The 27,631-nt window shown below is 36.0% G+C and overlaps 2 protein-coding genes across 7 annotated transcripts in view; one reads left to right on the top strand and one right to left on the bottom strand.

Moving 5' to 3' along the window:
- Positions 1 to 23,846, bottom strand: part of col4a5 (collagen, type IV, alpha 5 (Alport syndrome)) — a 55,233-nt gene extending 31,387 nt beyond the window's left edge. The window contains exons 1-9 of the mRNA XM_058780991.1: positions 23,593 to 23,846; positions 2,084 to 2,143; positions 1,197 to 1,286; positions 1,018 to 1,062; positions 892 to 936; positions 519 to 581; positions 383 to 436; positions 241 to 267; positions 38 to 118 (exon numbers count right to left, since the gene is read on the bottom strand). Coding sequence (XP_058636974.1) covers positions 38 to 118; positions 241 to 267; positions 383 to 436; positions 519 to 581; positions 892 to 936; positions 1,018 to 1,062; positions 1,197 to 1,286; positions 2,084 to 2,143; positions 23,593 to 23,670 — 543 coding nt within the window. The 5' untranslated portion in view covers positions 23,671 to 23,846. The remainder of the gene's footprint in view (positions 1 to 37; positions 119 to 240; positions 268 to 382; positions 437 to 518; positions 582 to 891; positions 937 to 1,017; positions 1,063 to 1,196; positions 1,287 to 2,083; positions 2,144 to 23,592) is intronic.
- An 820-nt stretch (positions 23,847 to 24,666) lies between these two features.
- col4a6 (collagen, type IV, alpha 6) overlaps positions 24,667 to 27,631 on the top strand; it is a 106,017-nt gene continuing 103,052 nt past the window's right edge. For all 6 annotated transcript variants that reach the window (XR_009271931.1, XM_058780990.1, XM_058780987.1 and 3 more), the window contains exons 1-3: positions 24,667 to 24,734; positions 24,871 to 24,993; positions 25,155 to 25,200. Coding sequence is in view for 5 of the 6 variants with exons in the window: in XM_058780990.1 (XP_058636973.1) it covers positions 24,983 to 24,993; positions 25,155 to 25,200 (57 nt within the window). In the remaining variant the exon portion in view is untranslated. The remainder of the gene's footprint in view (positions 24,735 to 24,870; positions 24,994 to 25,154; positions 25,201 to 27,631) is intronic.

Here is a 27,631-nt window from a genome sequence, read left to right as displayed (position 1 = left end):
ATCTGGTTCTGTTGCTAATTGATTTAGAAATGCTCACCCTGGAGCCTGGTAAACCATTAAAGCCAGGAGTCCCCTTTTCTGATGGGCGATTAATTTCTATGACATCCCCAGGCTCCCCCTACAGGAGAAAAGAGAAGGTATTTATAAACATAATTTCACTCATATCTTAATATGCATTGAAGGAAGTGTGCCACTACAATGCAGAACATAAGCATATGCATTATGGAATGAAATAATTGCCTTTTGTCCTATAAAACCTGGTGGACCCTGTGGAGACAAGAAAGTATGAATTATTTTGAGAATAACAACTTCAAATACTTCTGTGAGTGTATGACAGTATGCTTGCAACTTTGAAATGTGACATAAATGTGACAACACTTACTGGTGAACCCACTAAACCTGGAAGGCCTGGACTTCCCAAGAATCCTCTTTCACCCTTGCAAAGAAAATAAGTTTATGTTTGTTTGCTCTTTTAAAGTTTTACTTGTGAACAGATTCTTGTTTGTATTGTTTCATACTTTGGTTCCGTTACAGCCTGGAACTCCTTTGGGTCCTGGGGCGCCATCCTGTCCTGGGAGACCCTGTCAGTCAAAAACAGCACATACATGCTTATAACTATTACTATTACTATTGAAAAACATGTTATTCTATATTCTCTCAGTGAGCAATGAGTTTTCTGCAAATGATCAATTTCTGCAAATTATTATGCTGATGGAGGCATAATTTGATGATTTGATCCAAGCCAAGGTGCACATATTACACTAACTGACAGTGAACTTCATTGTCAACAACATTCAATGTGGATTTTATCAATCAGTTCTTGCAGCCATAATTATGTAATCTGCTTAAGAAACATCCTCTAAAAAGTTTGTCTCTTATTGATTCACTCACTGGGATTCCTGGTGTTCCCGGGAAGCCTGGCAATCCAGAAGGTCCCTGCAAAAACAGAAATGGTCAGCATTTGTTGATAACTGTGGATCCATTATGAGCCAGAAGCTGTTACTAAGAAACTCTCACTCTTATTCCTTTAGGCCCACCCGGCCCTGAAGGTCCATCATCACCCTGTGAGAGAAACAAATCCAGTTTTAAAAGAAGCAATAGTATAGCTGATCAATAACAGATTCGGGTTGATCCGTAATTATACAGTATATACAAATATATGAATATCACAGTGGACTGATGTCCTGACCACTGACCTTCTCTCCACGAGGTCCAATCGGCCCTTCTGGTCCTGGGAAACCTGGAACACCTGTTTGGCCCGTTAAACCTGGATACCCTCGATCACCCTGTCATTATAGTTAGGAAAGTGTTTAAAGAAAGACATAAAAGAGACCAAAGGAGAGACAGCATCATAGAGAGCCATTATCATTATGGATGTACACAGAAGATCACATCATTCAGTAGAAAACAATAAAACAAAGTAATGTAAACACTTCATGTGATCCTATTAGACTAGCTCCTCAGATAAGATTTCAAAACCACAAACATCAAAGCATACAGTGCTACATTACCCAGTGCAGCACTTCTGGTAGCACAAAATGAAAAGAGTCAGGCTTTTGTTGAGTTCATGTTCACTTCTTTTGAACTTTAAATGACTATGGATTTGCCAAGTGAAAGGGCTAGAATAGCCACGCAATGGATGCATTAAATACATTTTTAGACATCAGTCTACAGGCGCGTTCCATTCGACCGAAAGTGTCCTACAAAGTGGATTTCACAGGCTATTCCAATCTGAAGAGAGCAAACATGTTCAGTTTGAAAGGCACGGTAAACGGCATAGGGAATAATGGAACACCAATTCATCAACACATACATATGCATATTAAAGTATAGCAATTTATATTATACTTATTCAAAGAAGTATTTTCTGTTATCATTCCTCAAACTCCTCTAATAAGTGCAACTCATCTGTGTTTGATGATGTTGCAGGGTGTTCAGAATGAAGGCATTTTCTTGGGTGAAGTGAAGTGAATTTCAAAAGATATGCTGTTCTCTGGAGCAATGAACACTGCGTAGGGACCCTGTCGAATGGAACGCAGCTTTTGTACAGTATGTGGTTGTTTGTTTGTGGATAAACACTCACCTTCTGTCCTTTCACCCCACTGCAGTCACACTTTGGTCCAGTCCCACAACCATGACACGCCTGAAAACACAAAACACAATTTATTTATAAGCACACAGAACAGATTTTGGAGATTAAAAAAGTTTGGAATAATTAAGATTTTTAAAAATTTTGTTAAAAAGACGTTTGTTATGTTCACCAAGGCTACATTTATTTGATCAGAAACACAGTGAAAACAATAATATTGTTAAATACTACCGCAATTTAAAAGACCTACTTTCTAGTTTAAAATGTAATATATTCCTGTGATGGCAAAGTTGATTTTCAGCAGCCATTTCTCCAGTCTTCAGTGTTATATGTGACCCTGGTCCACAAAAGCAGTCATAAGTAGCACAGGTATATTTGTAGCAATAGCCAAAAAATACAATGTATGGGTCAAGATTATCGAGTTTTCTTTTATGCCAAAACTGATTAGGATATTAAGTAAAGATCATGTTCCATGAAGATATTTTGTAAATTTCCTACCATAAATATATCAAAGGACATATTTGGACAATTTTAAAGGTAATTTTCTCAAAATTTAGATTTTTTTGCATCCTCAGATTCCAGTTTTTCAAATAGTTGTATCTCAGCCAAATATTGTCCTATCATAACAAACCATACATCAATAGAAAGCTTATTTATTCAGCTTGATGTATAATGTAATATGTATTGATGTATCGATAATGTATCAATTAAAAAAAAAAAAAAATTACCCTTATGACTAGTTTTGTGGTCCAGGGTCACTTATGATCCTTCAGAAATGATTCTTATGCTGAATAAAAAATAATAATAATAACAACAATAATTGGTAATAATTAACTATCAAATGAGCATATTAGAATGATTTCTGAAAGATCATGTGGCACTGAAGACTGGAGTAATAGCTACTGAAAATTGAGCTTTAAAATTCAGTAGTGTATGCACACAAAATGATTATTAACCATAAAACCACGTTCGGTCAATGTTATCAATGAAGTCTAAGTACAAGAGCATCTTTATAGTTCATTTAAATGAAGTTTCACCACTCATCATCATCAGGGGAACAGTGAAGTCCTGACAGTCTTTATTCACCCAATACAAGTAGCGTTTACATGACATACCGACACCTAGTGGTGTGGACACAGAATTACACAGAATAGCTTTTATTACACTACTACTGTTACCGGAGTCTTCATCTCTTGTTGTGAGTGAACAAGACATGACAACATTTATCAAAAGTATTATGCATTTATTTTTCAAAATAAATCTGTCTATAATTGTGGTTTTGTTTTGTGAGCTTGTGTTTGGCTTTTTGAAGACAGTTCTTCAATATGAGAGAAGTGATTCTGAAAACATCCAAAGCAACTCTAGTGCATAATGAACTACACTAGTGAAAGCCACTCAGAACATGTGTGCATACTTGTTTTAGTGCACATATGAAACAGAACATTGGTCCAGCTAAGTCATACACATGCCAACAGTTTTATAGCTTGTCTCCAGAATCTCAAGGTCTAAACAGACAAGCTTGTAATTTTTCTTAAGGTCAGCACAGTCATATATTGTCAAAAGTTAACTTTTCATTACATCAAAACAACTAATATGACAATGTATTTGATCAGGTGTCAGTAACACAGGAACAGGGCCCTTAACAGTGCATGCATACTAAAAACTACAACACTGAAGTGTGACATTAAACAGAGAGCTGCATTATCTGAAACAAGCACCCAGCTGAATATGTACACTGAATACTGCTGAAACAAAGTAAGCACACAAACTACGATACATAATGCTAGTAGGACAGAACTGGGCAGATTTCATCAAATAAAGGGAGACCTCAATATTTAAGATCAAGGCAATAGAAACAAAACAAATCACTGACAAATAAAAGGCCTTATAAAATGATTCCTCTTTTGGCAGATTATCTCATGATGACCTGCAGAAAAGCAGACAAAAACAAATTCTGACAAGCACACCTGCTTGATTCAGCACCATTAAACAATTGAAAAAGACAAGCACAAAGAGTCCTGGAAGATAAAGGAAAAGATGAGCTGTGAGCACTGAATGTTCAATGCACTTTCTTAAAGGTAGATGACAGATAATGTACTGAATGTTGTAAACTGCCCTTAAGATTTTAGAACGTATAAAATGTATATGAATGTTTGTGGAAAAGTGTATATAAAATGTGTATATAAAAGTGTATATAAAAATTTGTTTTTGATATAGAATGTCACATCAAAGGACATACAACTTTAAATGTGCGAATTACCAAATACTTCCACAAAATGAATTGATACATTCAACAACATGCCATGACCCATTAATTGTTTTTTATGAAGTTAAGTCATTATAATTTTAATAGCTAACTATAATTCTAATACTACCCCTACTCATAACAAAAACCTTTATGCATTTTTACAATAAAAAATCTTATTTTGTCATATTTTGCTATCTTTTGTCATATTTAGCTAACACATTTGTCCCCAAACTATATCCGCACACACACACACACACACACACAAAAGAAAAACCCTTGAATAATACAATAATTCCCACTACTATGCACAAAACAAATCCAAAAGTTTATACACTACAGTACAGTTCAAAAGTTTGGGGTTGGAAAAAACTGTCTCTAAAAATGTAGTAAAAATAGTAATACTGTGAAATATTATTACAATAGAAAATAATTGTTTTTAATTTTAATATATTTTAAAATATAATTTATTCCTGAATTTTCAGCAGCCATTACTCCAGTCTTCAGTGTCACCTGATCCAAGAAACATTTCATATTATTACCTATGCTTAATATTTCTTAATATTACAGTCGTTTTTGATCAGCTTAATGCATTCTTACTGAAAAGTATTCATTTATTTAAAAAAATATATATACTGACCCCAAACTGTTGAATGGTAGTGCATAAAACACGAGCCATCAATAGTTGCTAGTAAGTGTGGAAAAGTAGAGGAAAGGTTTTTTGGTAATAGATTTTACAGTTTTTTTTTTCAACTGCTTACACATAAAATCTTTACTTGTCACACAATTTCTGAAACCTGGCACTCAAACACCAGAACCACACACCGATTCTGCAAAACTATACACTAATTATCAGCCTTTGACTCGGTTTTCAATTTCATAACACACTTTTTTGCAAAACACAACACACAATTCTCTATGTAACACACAAATTCTAACAGGAATTGGTGTTTGCAAATGTTTGCTTTTGAGAAGTGTTTGTGATATTTTGACTGCAGTGCTTCATTTTGCAAGAGATGTGAGGCATCGTGTGTGTGCAATTCTTGGATTTGTGTGTAAAGTTTTGAAAAAAAAGAGGCAAAGTTTTTAAAATGTTACAGTTTTTCTCAGTCGCTTTGGTGTAGGGCTGCAACAACGAATCGATTAAATCGATAAAAATCGATTACTAAAAGCGTTGGCAACGAATTTCATAATCGATTCGTTGTGTCGCGCGACGCGGAGACGTTTGATTATTAAAAATAAAAAAAATAAAAAACTTTAGTTGAGCGCGGAGCGGAGTGAACACACTCGGTCTCTCTCGCGCACGGATGCTAGCAGAGTTTGGCGCCTCATAAATAAAAAACAAAAAGTAAAAAACAAAAAAAACAAAAAAAAACGAGCGGAGGTAGAGGAAAGATACATGGCGGAGGCAGAGAAATCCGTGCGACCCAAGTCATCCGAGGTGTGGGAGCAGGGGCGGCGTTTGCGTATGGCAGAGTATGGCAGTTGCCATACCCTAGCCCAGTCAGGTGCTGTGAAAAATTATCCAAACTTGAGTCGCTTATAATTCGTTTTTATTATTTGAAATCAGAGAGTTTTAAAAATAGTAAACCAATTATAAGCATTAAAATAACTTGTCAGTAAAACTTCGTAACGCCATTGGATCATCAAGCTCTCAGCGAGACCTCGTAACTTCACCCCGCCTCCGTTCAGATTGACGCGCCGCGCACAGCCTGGAGAAGATGAGATCTCTGCTTTTTCGCAATGCAAGGGTGAATAAATAATTGGTGTTTGAATAGTACAGCGTTTTCTTTACTCAAACACTATGTCAGTAAAGGATAATGTTTTTGTGTGTTTGAAGAGTGGAGAAGAATTAGTTATTTGCTGTCTATATACGTTTTAAATATCCTGTGCATTATGTGCATAAACGCTTAATTTGAGATTTTGGCCAAGTGTATTAAACAACAAGAAAAAACTAAGCGCCCATATAGCTACAATCAAAGTTATATAACCTGTAAAAGTTGATGAAAGCATAATGCACTTAATGCACTTATGCACTGCATAACAGTTACAGCCGTTCTAACGACAGACAAAACACTCCATCTCCGTCATTCTCTGGTCAAAAACATTATTAACTCCATTTGAGCTTGATTTTCATATAATGTTAAGTGCAGTGTTGTTAAATTATTTAATTTTTGCACCCCCCCCCCCCCCCCAGATGTAAAGCATACATGTGTATGTTTTTTGTGTTAGTCCATTTTTATTTTATTTTATTTTATTATTATTATAACAGCTCAGGGATGTTCAAGGAGCAACATGTTTGTGCACTTTCTAAAGATTTTAGTTCTGTTTTTGAATAAAGGGTTGGAAATGAATGCTTTTTTTTAAAAAAATCCGATTCATCGATTAATCGAAAAAATAATCGACAGATTAATCGATTATTAAAATAATCGTTAGTTGCAGCCCTACTTTGGTGCATTTCTCAGATCAGAAATTAAATTCTCAAAACTACTTGTTCAACCTCCACATCATCTAGTCACTTGTGCACATCATAAAAGCAGTTTCTCATTCTTTTGAACAAATTGCGATTGCTTTGGTATATTCATGCAACTAATGATTATGTACATTTATCTGCGGTTTCCTACATTTTCAGTTGCTAATATCATGTTGCTCAAAATGTATTATACAGTTCTCTGTGCTATAGTCTTATCCCTCAAAACATCTAGTTATTAATTCATCGTACAAGTCATTAAATGCAAAATGGTTGATCTAGTTGTCATAAACTGTCAAATATATTTTCGACACATTTCTATTAGACTTTTTGTAAATTTGCCAATAATTGTGCAAGTGAATCTTGACTTTCACTAATGAGGAGAATATAGATCAACCGATTATAAACCAGTTCTCTGAAATAGCTCAAAGGCGCATCTCATGAATCTTCAATTGGAAAGCATACACAGACAAAGGACAACACAAGAGTTACAAATTCTGACGATGGATGAACATCCAGAAAAACAATCAGGGTCAACAGCCGAGAGGAAGAAGAGGAGCAAAGATGCATGGTGGAAGGATACAGAGGCAAAACAGAGGAAGAGGCAGAAGAGGCCAAGGACATAGGTGCGTATCAGATGAAATATGAAATATGAGATGAAATAAGGGCCACTGTTGTGGACTATGTTGTCAAGGGTGCAGCTAAATAATTATTCAAACATTTTGAAACAGTTTCTTTCAATCAATATCCCACATACAGTAATGTGTAAATTTGTACATTTGAAAGGATTTATGGCATACATAAGAAGCACAGCCTTCTGCATTTCAATACAGAAACTGTCATCCAAACTTTTTCCATAGTTTACATCAGGTAATACTAACAGAGTGCACTGTTATATTGACAACATGACTAAGCATTTTGACTATCTTGTTTGTGAACAATGACACAAGGACTTTTCATTCCGATGGCACTGATATGTTTATTGACATAAATACTTTTGAGAGATGAACTAAAGATTTTGAGTAAGTTACAGGCTTTTGCAGGAAATACATTGTGGGGTGCTGTTTGTATGAATTGTTTTGAGAAATGCATATACTTCTTTGCAAATATTAAGGATGATTCGAGAAATGCACCAAAGCGACTGAGAAAAACTGTAAAAAAAAAAAACTCTAATGGTGGTGTTGACAAATGTTTTTGGATGTCTAGACTCTAGAGGGCAGAGTTTAGATCTACAGTCAAAGTGGGTGGACAGATCAGATACAGACGAGTTATGCTCCGAGTCTATGGACAGATGGGGAGATGAACAGGGCCATCCTGTGGAGAACATTAAGCAGTGCAATGATTCATCCACAAAGGGAATGAGCAGATTCCAGTCAAGGGCTCGGTGGATTAACTGACCCCAGGGATGCAACGGTATGAAAATTTCTTATTACGATTATAGTGACCAAAATGATCACGGTTATCAGTATTATCATACTGTATTGTTACTGTACTGTATTCACAGTATTGTTAAAATGTGCTGGAGATGTTCAAAAAGTACCGACACATAAATCCCTTCACCAAGTGTTTTATATTTAAAAATCAACAAACAACAAATAAAATGACTTTTTGTTTGCATAATCACTAAAACAATAACATTATTACCAATGTTCAGATTTTAAATGACAACTTGACTGAAAACAGTTTATCTAATAGCATGTTCAAATATCTAATGTAAATGTTCAAATAAAGCATTGAAAAAGTTTCATAAAAAGGTAAACCTCACATTTCAGTTTTTAAATAAAGAAAAGTGTTATGTCAAAATGATAATTGATTAATAAATGATTATATGTATTTTATCTGTTCCATAAATAATTCTAGATAACTTATCTGTATTGTTTAAATGTGTCCACATAAGCTTGTTTTTCATCAACCGGTCAAAATTTACAGCAGGGCATGCAAATTCGGTCCGTTTTTGACAGAAACTGCACACAGGCTGAATGTAAATATAAGTCTCTGTAAATCCACTCTCTGACAGCAGGTGGCGCTTTATATGGAAAAGCTGAATACAGCTATTTCCCCTAAACTCCGTCCTTAAGGCATTACATGGAGCGAAGATGAAAACAAAATGCCATCGAATCATTTCTGAAGACTGTCAGAACCTTCAGAGGTATATTCATATAATTAATTAATTCATATATTCATTATAATTCCCTTAGCACTCTTTTAAAACCTCCCAGGTTTCCCACCGTGTTTTCACTCAAAACTAAACTACTCTGCTGCTGTGCGCACGTGAGACTGTTACTGAAAACTGTGCTTTATGCTGGACAATATTTATTTATCGTGAGATGTGCAAATCGCGGTAATCGAATACGGTTTTAAGGATAATTAAAATATGAAACGGTAATACTAACCGTGGGGAATTTTATCACGATTTATCCTCAAACCGGTAATCGTTACATCCCTAGCTGACCCCTAGTGAAAGATGGCCTGAGGGCAAATGAATGCTGCGAACAAACAGAACAAAGTGGCAGCAGACCACAGGTAATGCCCAATCAAACACACATATACAATATACATGATCATATTCACACACAAGCTCACAGTGGAATCTTTTGCCCATTTACACTAATTTGATGAGAAATATTTAAAACTTGCTATTACATCTATGAAAAATCTTTTAGGTTGTTATTGTTTTAAGCTAGAATGCATAATAGAGTCTGTATCAGCTTGCAGCAGCACAAAGTGTTAGCCTAATGATGGGAAAAACGGGAGGTACAGGGAAAAGTGAATCATCCAGGCATTGATTACTGAGGTGAAGGTGCAATCCCTTATTAAACATTATTAACTTTTCCTCTCTGTCCCATTGTCCCACCCATTTCTTTCTCATAGCCACACACAGTTTGGCTGCAGGTTAAAAAAACAATGTATACATTTTAAGTGTTGTATTTTGAATCACTTTTTAGCTTTCACATTTCATGCATTGTGACAAATTCATTTTGCTCACAGCTGTCATAAAGTTTAACAGAAACGCACTGAAAGCTATTTTTTTTTTCTCCAGGCACCATTCAGCAATAACAGTAAGAATAACACATTTCACTGCATTCCTTTTCCACAGTCACTGCTGGATTTCATGACTTCAAGGTCCATGGTTCTTAAACATGTTTTTAGGCTACAACTCTTTTGAATCTAATGAGCCAGAAAGCACCTCTTTCTGATGTCCCGCAATGGTTCTTCCCTGGAATTCTTTTATTCCTATTCCTGTGGAGCTAAGAAAAGAATGACCTTCAACCTCTACCAATTAACCAGCTAAGGCCGAGTGGCTCATGTGGGGGCGGGTGAAGGGAAAAACATGCATGGGGGTCAAATGTTTACTAAGGTAATGTCAGAAAATAATCATAATGCACTGACGATCTCTTTAAACTCCACTAGATCTGTACTCGGAAAATGACAACAAACTCAGTATGTCTTTTGCTCATTGAGGAGCTTGACTTCAGATTTAATATGAGAAGACTTTTGAATGCAAGCAGATGCAAAAGCCACTAGCAGCAATCTGTTTCCAGGACTCCAAGGGGAAAGTTACAGAAAAGCCAATGTTTGGTTTGAGTAGTATTCACACTTTCATGCTCAATCTACATTTATTATTGGTTATTTAATATACACAACTGTTCAAAAGTTTGGGATCAAAATTGTTTTTTTTGTTTTTTTTAAAGAAATTAATACTTTTATTCAGAAAAGACAGATTAAAAAAAGTGACAGTAAAGCGTTTTACATTGTTATAAAAAATACTATTTCAAATAAATGATGTTATTTTGAAATTACTATTCATCCTGAAACACATACATCACAGTTTTCAGAAAAATATTAAGCAGCACCACTGTTTTGAACACTGATAAAAATAAGAAATGTTTTTGAGCGGCAAATTAAATAATTGAATTAAATTCTTTTTTTAGTGCTGTCAAACAATTAATTGCGATTAATCGCATCCAAAATAAAATTTTGTTTAACCTAAATAACATAGGTGTGTGTACTGTGTATATTTATTATGTATCATGCATGTATATGTTTAAGAAACATATGTTATCTTTATATATTAAATATATTTATATATAATATAAATTATATGAACATAAATATATATATATATATATATATATATATATATATATATATATATATGTAAATATTTTCAAAATATATACTATATGTGTGTATTTATATATACATAATAAATATACACAGTACACACACATATATTATGTAAACAACAACTTTTATTTTGGATGCGATTAATTATTAATCATTTAACAGCACTCATTTTTTTATGCAACAGCTGTTCATATTCCAGAAACATATACAAATTATTATTAACAATATTAACTGCTGTATTGGTTTTATTATTATTATAAAACAATAGAAAAAAAACTATAGTTAAGGATCAGTCAAAAAACACTTATGGTGGTCAGTCTAGCACAGTCTAGCTAGTTATCTCTCCAAAGAAGAACCCCATATCTTAACATTGCATAAAAATGGCACACTATTGACAGATAATTATGTTTCTGAATCAGATCAGCTATTGGATTCATCACAAAAGAGCGCTAAAATGGTGAAATCAGGTCAGTGATGTGTGGTGTGACCCTTCTGCGGTGGACTAGATTCAAAACAGTACACGCACAAGTGCTCCTGATAAAGAGGATAAAGATATCTCCCACACACACTGACAGAGAGACCGTGGGACAGTAAGTATGGGTTTGGGATCTCACACAGGTTCTCAGATAGCAGGGGAGGCTTTTGAGTCAAGGCCATTACTCCAACACCTAATCTGGGATGTATCAAACAAATAAAGTTTGGTTTCTGAATTCAAAATGAGAAGGTTTGACATTAATAAGCATCAGTGCAGTGTTTGTGTCTACAACACATTTTACTGAAATCATACATTAACAATGCCTGACTTTCTATGAATTGCTGGACATTTGTGTCCACATCATTGACTGAACAGATAAAGCTTTATCAAATTCCCAAAACACACAAGTTTCCCAAGAGAAAGAGAAATTGGCAGTAAAATGTCTGAGAAGGCAGAATATTTACAATGTAATCTCTACTTGTTTAAAACTCAACTATGTCAACATGTCCAGGTGCACCGAATGTAATTTGGTACAAACAGCATTCTCTCTAAATATTTGCAGATCAGCATTGAGCAGTTTATGCAACAGCAGCTGGGCTCGTGAACCATGGAATCCCTCCTTTCACCACTAGAGGACGCTACAAAGAGGGTTGCTGTACACAACTGCAATGGTCAATAGTTATAGACTGCTATATAAGTAACTCCTCTCTTGGAATCAGCTTTCATTTGTAATATCAGAGTAACAGTGAAAAGAAAAACAAAAATTACAATGATGTTCGCAGAGCGGGGATCCCAGCACAGAAGCAACTGGATGTGGCCTGGCACTCCAATGATTGTAAGACAAGTTCTCACCCGAACTATAATCTGGAGATCTAATTCTATTCCTAACAGAGCGTGTTCAAACCTGCATGCCATACCCAGCTTGCATATGAATCTAAAACTGCAGGGCTCAAATGAATTAGGTCTTTTGTCATACACCAGTTTGTTTAAGCACGGCAATACCCGTAGCTTTCGGCAAACCTTTTTATTTAAAAGATGATATTTTGAACACATTACTTATAATACTGTGTTAAAATTTTGTTTTGATGATTTTTTTTTTCTCTCCCATTGACAAAGTCTTTAAAAAATCCTGTGTTGTCACAAGGCAAGAGGAGGATAGATGATAAAATGCCACGGATGCCAGAACATTGTTGAAAAAGCATTGCCATGCCAAGGAAAACAAGACAACATATCGTAGTAAATTTGTATATTTACTTAAAAAATTAATTACTTACTTGCAAATATCCACATACATAAAATAAAAATTTTAAAACAATGCCGGATCAGAATTCCCTTTAAATGTAAATCTAGAAGACAAATTGAATTTCTAATCTAAATCTGAATTCTGCTAGTCTAAACAGCTATGTTTTTGAGATCTAAAGCATCATCTGATTTACTGTTTACTGGAAACAGAGCAAACATTAGCCGCTCTTCACGTGCACATCCACACAGTGAAACACGGCTGCCCAGAGTTACACAGGGGAGCCACTACTGGCTCCATTCACCACTAATAGCAGAAGCAGATAGGAGTGAAAAGAGGTTAAGAGAATGGGGAGCTGAGGATCACCCAAAAGTTGAAAAGCAAGGGTGTGTGACATGAAAAGTAAATATGTTTGCTGTTTAGGGAAGGGGCATATGACTCTAGCTCTCTAAACTGTAAAACTGATACATGTTGAAACAAGATCTATTGTCGCTCATTGCTCAAAAAGACATTGAAGAAACATGCACACACATCTCTATCTGACAAAAGCTATATAATTACAACCTTGTTTTAATGCAGGCTAGACACAGCTAGACACTAGCATATTACAATGTCTGTCTCGCACAGACTGTCTCACTCCCACCTCAATGGCCTGGATGAAATGCCTTTTCACTGGAGCTAATTTAGATAGATTTCCATAGTGTGTCAGAGGAATGGATGGCTCACTCCTTAAGGTCTTAGATTACATTAAAAGTCAACATTAGTGTGATTACAAGTTTAGACCTGATACTGTAATTCTAATGCAGTGTGTAAAATATGAATAAAAACCCATGACACCCTATACTTGAGTAACTAATTTGATACCAAAGGGTTTGTTTGCAGAGCATTTGTTTCAAATGCAAAGTCTGTATGTAAAATAACATGTGATAATAAACTATACTTATTATTTAAATTATACACTACTGCTGTACTGGGGTCAGTTAGGAAGCTTTTTATTAAGAAATGTTATACTTTTCTTCAGCAAGGATGCATCAAGTTGATCACAAATGACAGTTAAGTCATTTATAATGTTGAAAAAGAAATGCTGTTCTGACATTTTTATCCATCAAAGAAGCCTGAAAAAATGTATAACACAAAAAATACTGTCAACACTGATTTGTTTTCAACAATAATAATATTTGATAGATAGATAGATAGACAGAGAGACGGACAGACAGACAGACAGACAGATAGGTAGATAGATAGATAGATAGATAGATAGATAGATAGATAGATAGATAGATAGATAGATAGATAGATAGATAGATAGATAGATAGATAGATAGATAGATAGATAGATAGATAGATAGATAGATAGATAGATAGATAGATAGATAGATAGACAGACGGACAGACAAACAGATAGACAGATAGATAGATAGATAGACAGACAGACAGACAGACAGACAGACAGACAGACAGACAGACAGACAGACAGACAGACAGACAGATAGATAGATAGATAGATAGATAGATAGATAGATAGATAGATGGATAGATGGATAGATGGATAGACGGACAGACGGACAGACAGACAGACAGACAGACAGACAGACAGACAGACAGACAGACAGACAGACAGACAGACAGACAGACAGACAGACAGATAGATAGATAGATAGATAGATAGATAGATAGATAGATAGATAGATAGATAGATAGATAGATAGATAGATAGATAGTTTTTATTTTTATGTCATATGGGAGATATGGGGTAAGCACAAGTTTCAGACATAGCACTGAAGAAGGAGAAATCACTTTATCTACTGATAGTGCACTTCAGACAAAATTTTACAGTATAAGAAGACAGATAAAAGAGGGAGGAGACATCTAGATCAAGGTCAATCCTTGAGTTTCCATTCATTTCCTCCCTTTCAAAACAAAACGGTTCTAGAACAAAATGTCCACATTACTACTCTCATATCTTGCTCTGATCACAACTACATAAATGAAACCATTGAGAAATATTTTGTTAAAACAAAAAGTGCCAGAGAGACCGAAACAACAAAAGAAATAACATAAAAAGAAGATGAAGAAGAGCTGTTGAGTACATCAGTAGTCAGTGTAACATCAGCTATAGTTGACTTAAACACATAGACATCCTGTTTTCTTGGTCTTAAGCTGGGCTGAAATGTTTCTCTTAAGATACATTTGCTACACATGACATTCCTATAGATAAAGACAAGTCTAATGTGTATTTTTCTGGAAACATGCTAGTTATTAAACTTGGATATGATTAATGTGCTTGTTGCCCACCTACTGTAAGTAATCACCTTATTCAGCGCAACTCTACCAACATGTATTTGTACTTTACACAAGCAGGCGGCAACACTGCTATCAAATTCATCAGGAATGCACTGTACCACCTCTCCTGTCTGCTCCGCGCTTCCCGTTTGTACTTCACGACTAGTCTCTGAACACTGAATCTGACATCCCTTATGATTTTAATGTCTCTGATTTCACATCACTTTCATTTGCCCTCCACATGCCCAACTGTGCCAGAGCAGACATGCCTCAAATGCTTCCATGGAATACACATTTGCTAAAGTCTCCACAGCACTTTTGCAAAGGGAGTTAAATGGGTGGTTGATTGCGATTTCACTTTTTTAACTTTAGTTAGTGTGTAATGTTGCTGTTTGAGCATAAACAATATCTGCAGAGTTACGAAGCTGAAAGTTCAAAGCAAACGGAGATATCGTCTTTTAAAATTCTGTCAGTTTAATGGCTACAAAAATGGCTTGTAGGGACTAATGTCACGAACCCAGATAATCCCCGCCCTCAGGAACATGTAAACAAAGGGGGTGAGGCCATGTTGTGCTGCTTTAGAGAAGAGGAAGTGAAAACTAGGGTGATTCTGTCTTCTAACGATTCTAATGGATTCACAAGTTTCAAAATCATATGTTCTAAAGCAGCGGTTCTTAATACTGTTCCTCGCGTCGCCCTGCTCTGCATCTCTCTCTCTCTGTCATTTAAGATCGTCAGATCAGCTCCAACAAACTGTTCCAATTATACACTTGTTTTCACATAGCAATGCGGTTGCCGTGCTGTATTAAAGCCTTAATCAGGATAAAACCGTATATTAAAAGCTAATTGAAGCAGTAGCATTTACAAATAACAGCGTATCTAAAAGTATGAGACAACAACAAACAAAAAACATACCATTAAGAGCCGTGCTTGCACAGGTTCTGCGCGATCCTCTTCACTAATATTCTCAGATAGATAAGCAATATTGATGACGTCATTGTTTACAATACAACTGGAGCACATGCCACTGAGCTGAGGGGTGGGACGTTTAGACGCGCACTAGAGGCGGTTTAGCCAATCACAACACACTGGACCAGCTAACCAATCTGAACCCATCTTGTATTTCTGAGGGAAGGGTTTGTATTTCTGAGGGGTGTTTATCAGAGAAGGGACAGAGCGGTGTAGAATAAAGGTAAATGATGTGAAAAATTATGCGTTTTTAAAAAACGAAGCATGAACACATGTCAACCACCCCTTTAAAAACTAACTACAAATACATAGAACATCAGATCACATGCATTCCTTTACATTTTTTGCCAAAAAGAATGATATAAATGTGGACTTTATTCTGCTAAAGAAGGAATGCAGGATAGTGCCATGGGAGTTAGCACATGTTCAAGAGGTTCAAGTCACAGGTATGGGCTTGAGCAGGTTTTCTACTTCAAACATGGCCGATGTCACTGATTGGGGCAGGTATACATCAGGGGCCATTTTCACAAAAATCTTATGGCTAAAAGCAGCTCCTAAATTGCTGATTTAGTAGAAACTCTTACAACTAATGGGTGTGTCTGTCAAAATTTTAGGACTCCTAAATCTGTGAAAAGTTATGGGTATACTGCAAAAAATGCTTTTCTTACTTAGATTTTTTGTCTTGTTTCCAGCCAAAACATCTAAAAATTCTTAAATCAAGAAGGATTTTCTAGACAAGTAAAAATTCTTGTCTTGTTTTCAGAAAAAACAAGTCAAAATTAAGTGAGTTTTTGCTTAGAACAAGCAAAGTAATCTGCCAATGGGGTAAGCAAAATAATCTTATTTCAAACAGAAAATAAGATTATTTTTTAAGCAAAAACTCACTTAATTTTGACTTGCTTTTTCTGAAAACAAGACAAGAATTACTTGTCTAGAAAATACTTCTTGATTTAAGATTTTTTTTTTTTAAAGAAAAGAAAAGCATTTCTTGCAGTGTAGTCAAGAGGACTTCTACATCACTAAGACCTATTCACAAACCATCCTAAAATGACTGTTGCCTCAGAACATAAACACTTTAGAAATATTTCACGATAATTTGCCTTTAATTGAATTGTGTACTTCTTTTCATGCACAAGTTAGGCAAGAAGTAAACCATAATGAGCCTTTATAACCAATTCCACAGTCAAGTGCACACATGAAGCTTGCCGAAAGCACTGGTAAAAGTAATGACTATGAATGTTCTGGTAAAAAAAAATAGCAAGGAGATATTTTAATTATCTATGAATAAAATGTCCACAGTCCACAGTACAGTGACGCACCTTTAGAGAGAAATGCACCTTTACGGATTACACAATTGTTTTCAATTTGAATTAGTTTGTTGAAAAGTAGACACTTTTCTATAGACATATTGCTCATGTCTGTGTGGAAAGTAGCCTATATGCTAAGATTCAGTTCATTTTTTGTGACTGCTATTTCTTAGTCTTTGTGAATATGGCCCCCGGGATATAACATCACACTCAGAAGTAAATAAATCACTCATGTACTATAAGCAGTCCAAACATTACTCTGAAGGTTTCCTTAAAACATTTTACATTAACTTTTACAATAAAGGCATAGTTTACCCAAAAATGAAAAGAACACCAAAGATATTTGAGACGGCTAACATGTTTGCATAGTATTTGTAAATGTAATGAAAAAGTATGAAATGTACATTTTAAGTTCTTAGAAACATGAACTTTGTTGTTCTCTAATGTGCTGCGTCTGCTAAAAGCAATGTAATGTACCACAGGTTTCTGTAATGCACTAACCCAAAAATCTCTGTGTGTCTGCCTATCAAACAGAGAGAATGACAATGTCTGGAGCCACAATAGATGTTCTCTTGCTCCCATTCAAACTCTGACGAAACATGCCTCAGTCTCAGACTGAGATAAAAGATATCTAAAGCAGACAAACCTCTGCACAAAAAGTCTTCATACTGTTCAGGTAACTTCTCTCTCACTGTTCTTTCACAGTTTGATGACCTCTCCATCCCTTAAACAAACACGGAGTGCATGCATGTGTTTGTATGTGTGGTGTAAATTAGACACCCACTGAAAAAGTTGCTATTTGCCAGTTTATTTAGGGTTTAGCGCCGTGGGGGGTGAGGCAGTGGGGGAAATAGAGATTGGGTGTGAGTGGAGGATCACTGTCCAGCTAATCCTAAATGGTATTTGCATCTCTTTCACACCACATTGTATAAGCACCCCAACAGTATACACATACCTTTTAATCTATTAACACTCACTAGGCCTTCAACCAGCAATAGATTTTGATCAAGTCTCCTGCTTGATCAAAAGATTTTGATAGAATCTCCTGCTTCTGTGATGTTTCTCCTGAGAAAAATACCTCAGTAATGTATCTTCACACAATGTGTCAGAAACAGTAACTGGTACGTTTTCAGTTGGACTAAAACATTTACATCATTAAATTTTTTTTATTTTAATATGTTTAACAAATTATTAAGTCTGAGTGAAACTTTTAAAATGCGTGTAAAATTACTCAACGTTTTAAACTGTGGACAGATTTGCCAAGGTTTCAAAGTACCTTCCAAACTTAAATTATCTGAGTCATATGCTTACTAGGCAAAAAGTTATTTCTCATTTTTGTCTGTTTTATTTCTCCTCAAAACATTTTGGAGGAACATCTGAGAAGTCAAATTAAATAATGACTCAGAACTGTATAAAGAGATATTGAAGAGTATTAAAGAGCCTTTGACTCATGAGGGCATGAAGTTCAGCATTAACATACTCCAGGTGAATGTCTCTTCACAGTCTTGATACTAGCCTCTTAAAGAGATAACTCACCCAAAAATGAATGAATTTTACTGTTAATTAACTCAAGAATCTGTTCAAAATAATTATTTGTTCGCAAACCGTACATCACTCTGCACCATTTGCCTGATGCTTTGAATTACAGGTAATAATATTGTAAATAACGTTCATAACGTCAGGAGCCACAAGTATTAATTTTACGTACCTTGATAAAAAAAAAAAAAAGGGCAGCCGCTGACTTTGATTTTAAGCATCACCAAGGACCACGGTTTTAGCTACACTCTAAAAATCCTGGGTTATTTTTTTAACCCAAATGCTGGGTTGAGCCTTTTGGGTTATTTTTCAGTGTTTGGGTAGTGTTACCCAGCTCCTGGGTCACATGTAATAACCCAGTCTTTGGGTAGTTTTTGTGTTACTCAGATCCTGGGTCAGACGTAACCCAGCGGGTTGAGTTATTTATCGCGGGGATTTTGCGTTCTCTTCTGGAGAGAGCAGTTATAAGCGCCATCGAATTGATGCATTCTTAGGTAAATTCGGTAAATTCTTCTGCCCATTTGGGGCAAGGCAAGTTTATTTATTTATATAGCACATTTCATACACAGTGGGGCAGTCGTGGCCTAATGGTTAGAGAGTCGGGCTCATAACCCAAATGTTGTGAGTTTGAGTCTCAGGTCCGGCAGGGATTGTCGGTGGGAGGAGTGAATGTCCAGTGCTCTCAATACCACGACTGAGGTGCCCTTGAGCAAGGCACCAAACCCCCAAATGCTCCCTGGGCACGGCAGCATTGGCTGCCCACTGCTCCGGGTGTGTATGTGTGTGCACTTTGGATGGGATAAATGCAGAGCACTAATTCTGAGTATTGGTTAACATACTTGGCCTCACGTCACTTTCACTTAAAATACAGGTTTGTGTACATTTTATTTTATCTATAAAATCGTTACTGTGCTGTATCTCGTTCAATTTTATGCAGAGCATGCGCGGTATGAATCACCTTTAACGAGTGTCGCGGGTGATGGAAAAGCCTGATGCTTTGCATAAAATAAAAGATTTTATTCATAAAGATACAGAATACAAATACTTTGGATGTTAAAATATTTCCTCAGAGCTGTTTACTGTTTGTTTTTGAGCAGGTTATAAAGGCAGTCGCAGTGAATGAAAGGCAGGGTGGCGGTCTTAGCTGTGAGCAGTTCCCCACCGAACACGACCAGAGCCGTTACGGTGGAAACAGAATAACAGAGACTGGTTAATAACGCGTGAATTACTTCTGTTTAATGTTTAATTTTTTACTTTTAATGTTTGTTAAACGAGTTTAAATATAGGCAATATATATAGCTTATTAAAAACTATATAAACAATGATAAATAAAGGAAAATAAAGGAAGTTATCATGCAAACCAGTGGTTGTGTGGAGTATTTTGGATGTTTAGAGGATTTAAGTTAATCTGTAAACATTATTTAATGTATGAAGTAAAAAATAAGATAGTAATATAGTAAAAATGAATAAACCCATTAGCTGGGTTAAATAAACAACACAATTTGCTGGGTAAAATTAACCCAAGATGGGTTCTGTTCTATATTTACCCAGCCCTTGGGTTAATAACAACCCAAATTGGGTTGTTTTTAACCCATTGTTTTTTAGAGTGTAAAAATCTTCTTTACTGTTCTACTGAAAGAAAAAAGTCACCATCATCTTGGATGGCCTGAGGGTGAGTAAATTAACAGCAATTTTTCATTTTTGGGTGAACTATCCATTTAGCTCTTGAAACTAGAAATCCAATTCTAGAAAACCCGACATACAGTACAGTCTTCATAAAAATAGTTTCCTAGTGCGAGCTGTCAAAAATGAGCATTGCAAGCGCTTGTGGGCCTGTTTTGAAATAAGTTTCTTGCATGGCTGCCTGTGCACATCTTGTGACCCTCTCTCTCTCCTGCAGGTGAGATAAGACTGGAATTTGCTTGTCCTCTAGGAGAGACAGAGCTATCATGAGCTGCCAGCCCCCACCTTGGTCCCCATATCCTGGCATGAGACTGCAGCACAACCCGGGCACTCAGAGTGGATATCTCTGCACTGAATGGATGTTATGGCTGCAAACACAGATTGCTGATGTTTGGATTGACTTCATGGGTGTGTTTTTGGGCGCTTCATAATTTGGTTTTGGTGGATTCTATTACACACACACACACACACACACACACACACACAGACATGTGCAAAGGCACACCAACATGTATGTTCATTACCATATTATGAATATATAAGCAGATGTGTATACACCCCAGCATGTAATTGTGCTCATATCTGCGCTTACACACACATCTGAAGCAGAACACGTACACACCCATACATGTTCATACACCTTGACCTGCACAGTGTATGGAGTCCCTCAAGTATGAAACGTTCAAAGCAGACCCCTATGGTTCAAGTTACCAACAAACTCTCTGACCTGGCGACTCTAGGTTCTGGCATCTCCAGAAGAACAAAAACCTAAAATATCCCTTAAAATACACTTTTTCATGTGGTACTAGATTTCACCACTAGGCGGCCAGTACTGAAAGACAGAAGAGTGGGAATTGTGGCTACGAATTCCATTCTGCTTTGAGTTAAAAGGCTTTGACATTTTAAAAATAGGAGAAAATCTGTTCTTTCACACTGCATAGGCTCCTCAAAAGGACACCTCTTGGTTAGATTGAGCGGTATCCACCAGGGGCGTTTCTAGCCTTTCATCAGCACTGGTGCATAGGCCCCCCGCCCCCAACACCAAGTTTCCCAATATTTTGATACTTTTTTGATAATGTTATGGATAAATGGATATAAACTGTCTTCACAAGCTGCACCTGCAATAAAGAGCTGCTTCATTGTTGACAAACAATAGAAGACATTTGCAAGTTTTGTTACCTACAGTGGATTAATTATCCACCTCATCCAGCGTTCATCCAGCGCTCCTTTATTAGTTTTATGACTTATAAAGTATTCTGTTATGATGTGAGTCAATGAATGAATTAAACTATTTCAGACCTTTTTGCAAAACAGTTAGATCAATAGTTATTCATTCACAAATCTGGCATCACTATTTCTGATTCTAAACAGACACATGACATGATTGCTAAAATATTATCAGACAAGGATTTATCAAGTTTACTTGGACACAGCGGTATTACCGTCCCCATGTCCCAGTAAAAGGGGTCTAGCAATGACCCTGGTGTCCATCATGTTTCTAAACTAATCTGCCTTATTATTAACTCTATCATGAACAATGTCAGATTCACTAACTGTATCCTTGAAAAGCATCACTGAGCAAAAGCCAAAGCAAGGAACTCTAGCCTCAATGATAGATCTATTTGTATCACATTATAAAACAAATGTTTCAAATTTGGAATTGGCCTAAATAATCAGTGCCACACACTGCCTCCTTGATAATCCACATCAGGCAAACACAGAGACATACTGGACTGGGGGGTGGTACGAATAAACTGGCATTTTTTTTGAAGGACTTGAGGGGTTAAGAGGTTGTGTGAACAATAGGCTGTGGTTAGATTCACTTATTGAATAGACCTGAGGGCTTGCTTGGTCTCGGGGGATGGGCGGCACTATATGTCTACATGCCTATCCTGATGGCTAGCAAACTCCTCCCTCTATGAATGACAGATGCCACCTTTCACCTTGTAAACTGAGAAACAGTAATTGGGCGGAACCTTAGGAGTAAAATGAAAGAGCTGCAGAATTCTTATTGAGAATCAAGACAATTCAACAGCCAATCATTGGGAAGGGAAGTGCAAGCTACATTTACTCTCCCCGTTGGGACTGGTGCACAACAATGCCCTTTGGGAAATGCAGGAACATGATGTGTTTTGTTGTAAGGTCACCACATGTGCCCTTCTGTCCCTGCTGTATCTGTACCTCTAGGACAGGTCCCTCCCTAAACATGTCCTCACCTGTCTGCCTCCTGCTACTGCCTACTCTGACAGCGGGACACATAGTGATGCCACTTCTTTGTATTTGCGGCAATGTATCCAATCAGGATATATTAATGCAAAGCATGTCAGATTGACCAGCATCACTCTCTGGTTTGTGCTCAATGAATAGGTTCATATGTAAATTTTTGCAGATGAGAACAATTATTCCTTATCATTTCACATCAGGTTTGTGATGAGTAAATAACTGGCATTTAATTGGGCAATAATGTCACATGTAATGTGCAAATACAAATACAGTGTCAGTAATCAGATTGCAACCCATTTGCTTATACCAGTGACATTTGTGCAACAAATTGTTGGTGTAAATTAGAAACCACTGCTAAGAAAATATCTTTAACATAACCACTGTGAGGTTAACCAGTACGCAATATTATGAATGTGTATTTATGAATTAAAAAAACTACTGATAATAAATACATAAGTAAAAAAATAAATAAGCAAACACAACAACAACAAAAATAAAAACAGACAGATACCCCTTAATATTGACAAGAGTTAACAGAAACTTTAGAAATATTATTAAATGACAGGCCTATCTTAAATAAAGTTGCTGTTTTATATCCAACATTAATAATATATTTTAAAAGAACATTCTACAAGTTTCTGCATGCAGTTGGGGCTATTAAAATGTGATGAGCATATCTCTGCACTTGCACTCAATAAAGTAGAGGAAAACAAATGTAACGGATTGTATCTCAACGACTATACATGAATATCCCATGTTTCAAGTCACATTGAAGTTTCGCACTTGTTCTTAGCGATCTCAAGGAAACCAATACTTTCATGTTATAAAGTAACCTGTGTTTATAAACTTTAGCTAAAAAGCGTGTGTGATTGATCCAAAGCAATGGCAACAGTTGTTTCACTTTAAGATGTAACTAAAAGAAGTAACAAGCAATGACTACTTACCGCAGACTCCGATTTGCGCACCTCTGTACTTATAGTGAGAAGCACCAGTAACACCGCGCCGAGACCCTTTAAGTTCATACTGATTTTCAAAGAATCTGCCCTCTTAACATTGACAGTTACAACTATGAACACTTATTGAACTGATCATATTCCTCCGTTAAGCTACCTGCAGAACCAGCACGTTTTTTCAAAAGTTACAGAGGAATTCTTGTAAAGTCTCAAGGCTGTCCAGTGCTGGCAGCGCTCGCAATAAATGTAACCGTCACTTTACTGAATTCCCTTAACCTGCTCCACGCACTACTTCATATCCCTCCGCCAAAAACCATTCTAGACCCCCACAAACTTTAAGCTTTAAAGTCATGGGAGGATGAGAAGTTACATTTAAATATATTTTGGGGCCTTTTGTTGGATAAACCATTAATATAAATTATTTTACTCACTGCTTCTTTCTTTAGATTTTATAAGGGGATTTGATAGCGATGTTGTGGCGGAGGACGCATCACAGACAAATATTGAAAAAAAAAAAATATATATATATATATATATATATATATATATATATATATATATATATTTTTATTTTTATTTATTTATTTATTTTTTTTCCATTCATTTTCGAGGCAATTATCACACAGAAGGGTGTAGCTATATATGCTACCAGAAAAAAAGGCTATATTTAAAGTTCATTTTTTGTTCATATATTTGTTGCAGTTACATTTGCTGAAACAAATGGAGATAGACTTCATAGGAAGGTTTACTTGTTCTCTTCTGCTATTTTAAATTTTAAATTAGTCATTTTGCAGCTTATTACTGATTATTAATATTGAGTTAGACATGCATTAATCTGTATGGAGTTACTTGAATCAACTCTGATCAGTTTATGTGTTTATGTAATTTTCATTGTTTTATTATGTCCAGTCTTGTGTGAGATATAGGCTACAGTAATGATATTTCCGCTTACATGAGTGGCACAGTGTTTACTGATAAGTTTGGTTGTTATCGCTGTTTGTTTAGAGGCAAAAGCATGAGGCGCGGATGATTGACTGATGAAAATCCCGCCCTCTTCTCAGCACACAGCGCACTTGCAGCGGTGCGTGAATCGACTCTGCCGCGAGGAGAGCCTTTCAACACAGAACTTTCTTGTGAGTGAACTTCTTATTCTCAGAGGACACACAGAAGCAAATCTTCATGAAATACGTATTGCATGTGCAAAATTATATTTTCATCTCTCGTTTAATTGTTTATATTTATCCTTATCTCACATCTTGCCCTTCGAAGTGGACGAACCGCTCACCGGATTCTCAAATGAATAGGTTTGAAGCCATTAACAGAGGCTTACCGTGAAGACGCCGAGGATACATTACCTGCGTTTTCCTCAAAGCTTTGCAAAATGAAGCTTTGGTAAGTACATTTATATCTAGAGATGTCATTGTATTACGTTTGGTTACAAATTCAGACACTTGGATGTTAAATAGTGGACTGTCAGTTTTAGTCACCGAGTTAAATAAAGCGCTTTATTTCTTTAGAGCACTTATGATGGTTTTGTTTATCTCCCTTCATAGGAGTTTTGTGTTACCAGTTGTCTTGTATACAGTGACTGCTCAAGGGGTAAGTCTTCTATCATTATTAAAACACAGTACTTCCCCTTGTGGATTTTATCGCAAGTATAGGTTGGATCATTTGTTATTTAACTGAAACTCCAAGTTGTTCTTAGTAATATACATTGGCTCATCATGTTTGGGTTAACTTTTGCAAACACATTTGAATGTTTTTATAAGACAATCACTTCACAAATTACAACCTGTGAAGTTTTGTGTAAACTGTTTGTGTGCCTTTTGAATGGTTAGTTTTTCATTCGTTTCATTCATTCGTTTTTCAGTGTATTTTCTTGTTTGATGATTTGTGAAGTGTCTCAGTCTACTCGTGACCAAACTGACAAAACACTCCTCCTTCTAATTAATATGCAAAGTACCTGTTTCTCTGCCACACCCATTTACCCTGTTACTGCCATACTGACACTCAGTATTCATTCATGGATGTTTAAATATATGCTCATGTTTTACTCTTCCTCTGTTTTATTTTTTCACAAGAATTTGCCTGCAGAGTTAGTATGCATACATTACTGACAATTTATCATCTTTGGTTCAAGTTAAAGTGATTATAGCAGTTTACCTTTTGAAATGTTTTTTTTTTTTTTTTAAGCTACAGACAAATCTTTAAAGATTAGTAGAGACATTAAATTTAGCTAATTGGTGGGCAATATTTGGAGGTAATAAGGTGCATGTTTAATTGTTTCACATAAGGTTAGTGTGAATCCTTATAGAGGTGAATTATGAAAAGTTGTCACTTGAGGCTTTATTTGAAAGTAAGTTGTTATTTGACTGTTCTGGATACCTGTAGGAAGTTAAGGAGTGGCCTGGGTGTGGGAAATAGAAACAGAGTCTTGTATTTAATTCTATCAGTTAATGGGAGGAATTGTAGAGAGCATGACATTAGAGAATAAATAGAGGTTAAACACTTATCGAGTGGCATTTTGGATGGGCTCGAACTGACATGAGAGTTATGCAGGTGGAATGGTGAGTAGTTGCAGTGTAGTCTAGTCATGAAATAATTAGAGCCTGCAGTTGCAAACAGCTTAGCAGAGTAGTAATTAATGGAGGGCTGGATTTGCCTCAAATTCCTTGTGTAGCATGAAGCAGGAAGACAGTTTTGCTTCAATATGGTCCACAATGGTAAATGTGTCAGCTAGGAGTCAATTAGAATGTTGTGTATGAAAATGGAGAAAAATTACTATTGGAGGGTCTTGACTCATTTGCACCTGTCACCTCACTTTAAACGTAGATCTGTTTGAAATGTCACCTACAGAATGTGTGCCTTTAGATGCTTGTTTATTTTTAATAAAATAATTGAATAATCTTTATTTACATTGCCTAGTTTTATTGTCCATAGTAGTAGAACACTTCCCAAAATGTCAGTACTTGTAAAAATAATTTGAATTTAAATTCTACTACCTGTAAATCCAATTTAGGTTCCAGTTCAACTTCCTGTGTAAGGGGGCCAATTCAAGCTCACACTCAAGAACTGATAAGGAGCCAGTTCTTAATTCTGAATTTTGCACATCCCTGGTATGTAGTCATAAAATCAGAGATAGAATCCAGTCACGTGGTCACAGGAGGTGCATTTGAAGTGCTTGTTAATACCAAGTGTAATCTCTGTGAATGCAGAGGCATTTGGTGTAAATGACGTGCAGTTGATTGTTGTCAGTACTCAGTACAGTATATGAGAAACTGAAAATTTAGATGAAACAATTGAGTTTTTTGGTGTGGATGGAGAACAGTAAGGGGCCAAGCAGTGATCCCTGTGGGACACCGACGGAGAATGGGCCTTACCACTTTGCATGACCTATTTTCCAATATCAGTAGGGCTGCAACTAACGATTATTTTAATAATCGATTAATCTGTCGATTATTTTTTCGATTAATCGATGAATCGGATTTTTTTTTAAAAAGCATTCATTTCCAACCCTTTATTCAAAAACAGAACTAAAATCTTTAGAAAGTGCACAAACATGTTGCTCCTTGAACATCCCTGAGCTGTTATAATAATAATAAAATAAAATAAAAATGGACTAACACAAAAAACATACACATGTATGCTTTACATCTGGGGGGGGGGAGTGCAAAAAATTAAATAATTTAACAACACTGCGTTGTTAGCGTTGGTATTGTATCACACACCTGCACTTAACATTATATGAAAATCAAGCTCAAATGGAGTTAATAATGTTTTGACCAGAGAATGACGGAGATGGAGTGTTTTGTCTGTCGTTAGAACGGCTGTAACTGTTATGCAGTGCATAAGTGCATTAAGTGCATTATGCTTTCATCAACTTTTACAGGTTATATAACTTTGATTGTAGCTATATGGGCGCTTAGTTTTTCTTGTTGTTTAATACACTTGGCCAAAATCTCAAATTAAGCGCTTATGCACATAATGCACAGGATATTTAAAACGTATATAGACAGCAAATAACTAATTC

Source organism: Onychostoma macrolepis, chromosome 07, assembly GCF_012432095.1.
Source record: "Onychostoma macrolepis isolate SWU-2019 chromosome 07, ASM1243209v1, whole genome shotgun sequence".
Lineage (NCBI taxonomy): Eukaryota > Metazoa > Chordata > Actinopteri > Cypriniformes > Cyprinidae > Onychostoma > Onychostoma macrolepis.
This window is presented reverse-complemented; position numbering and strand designations above follow the sequence as displayed.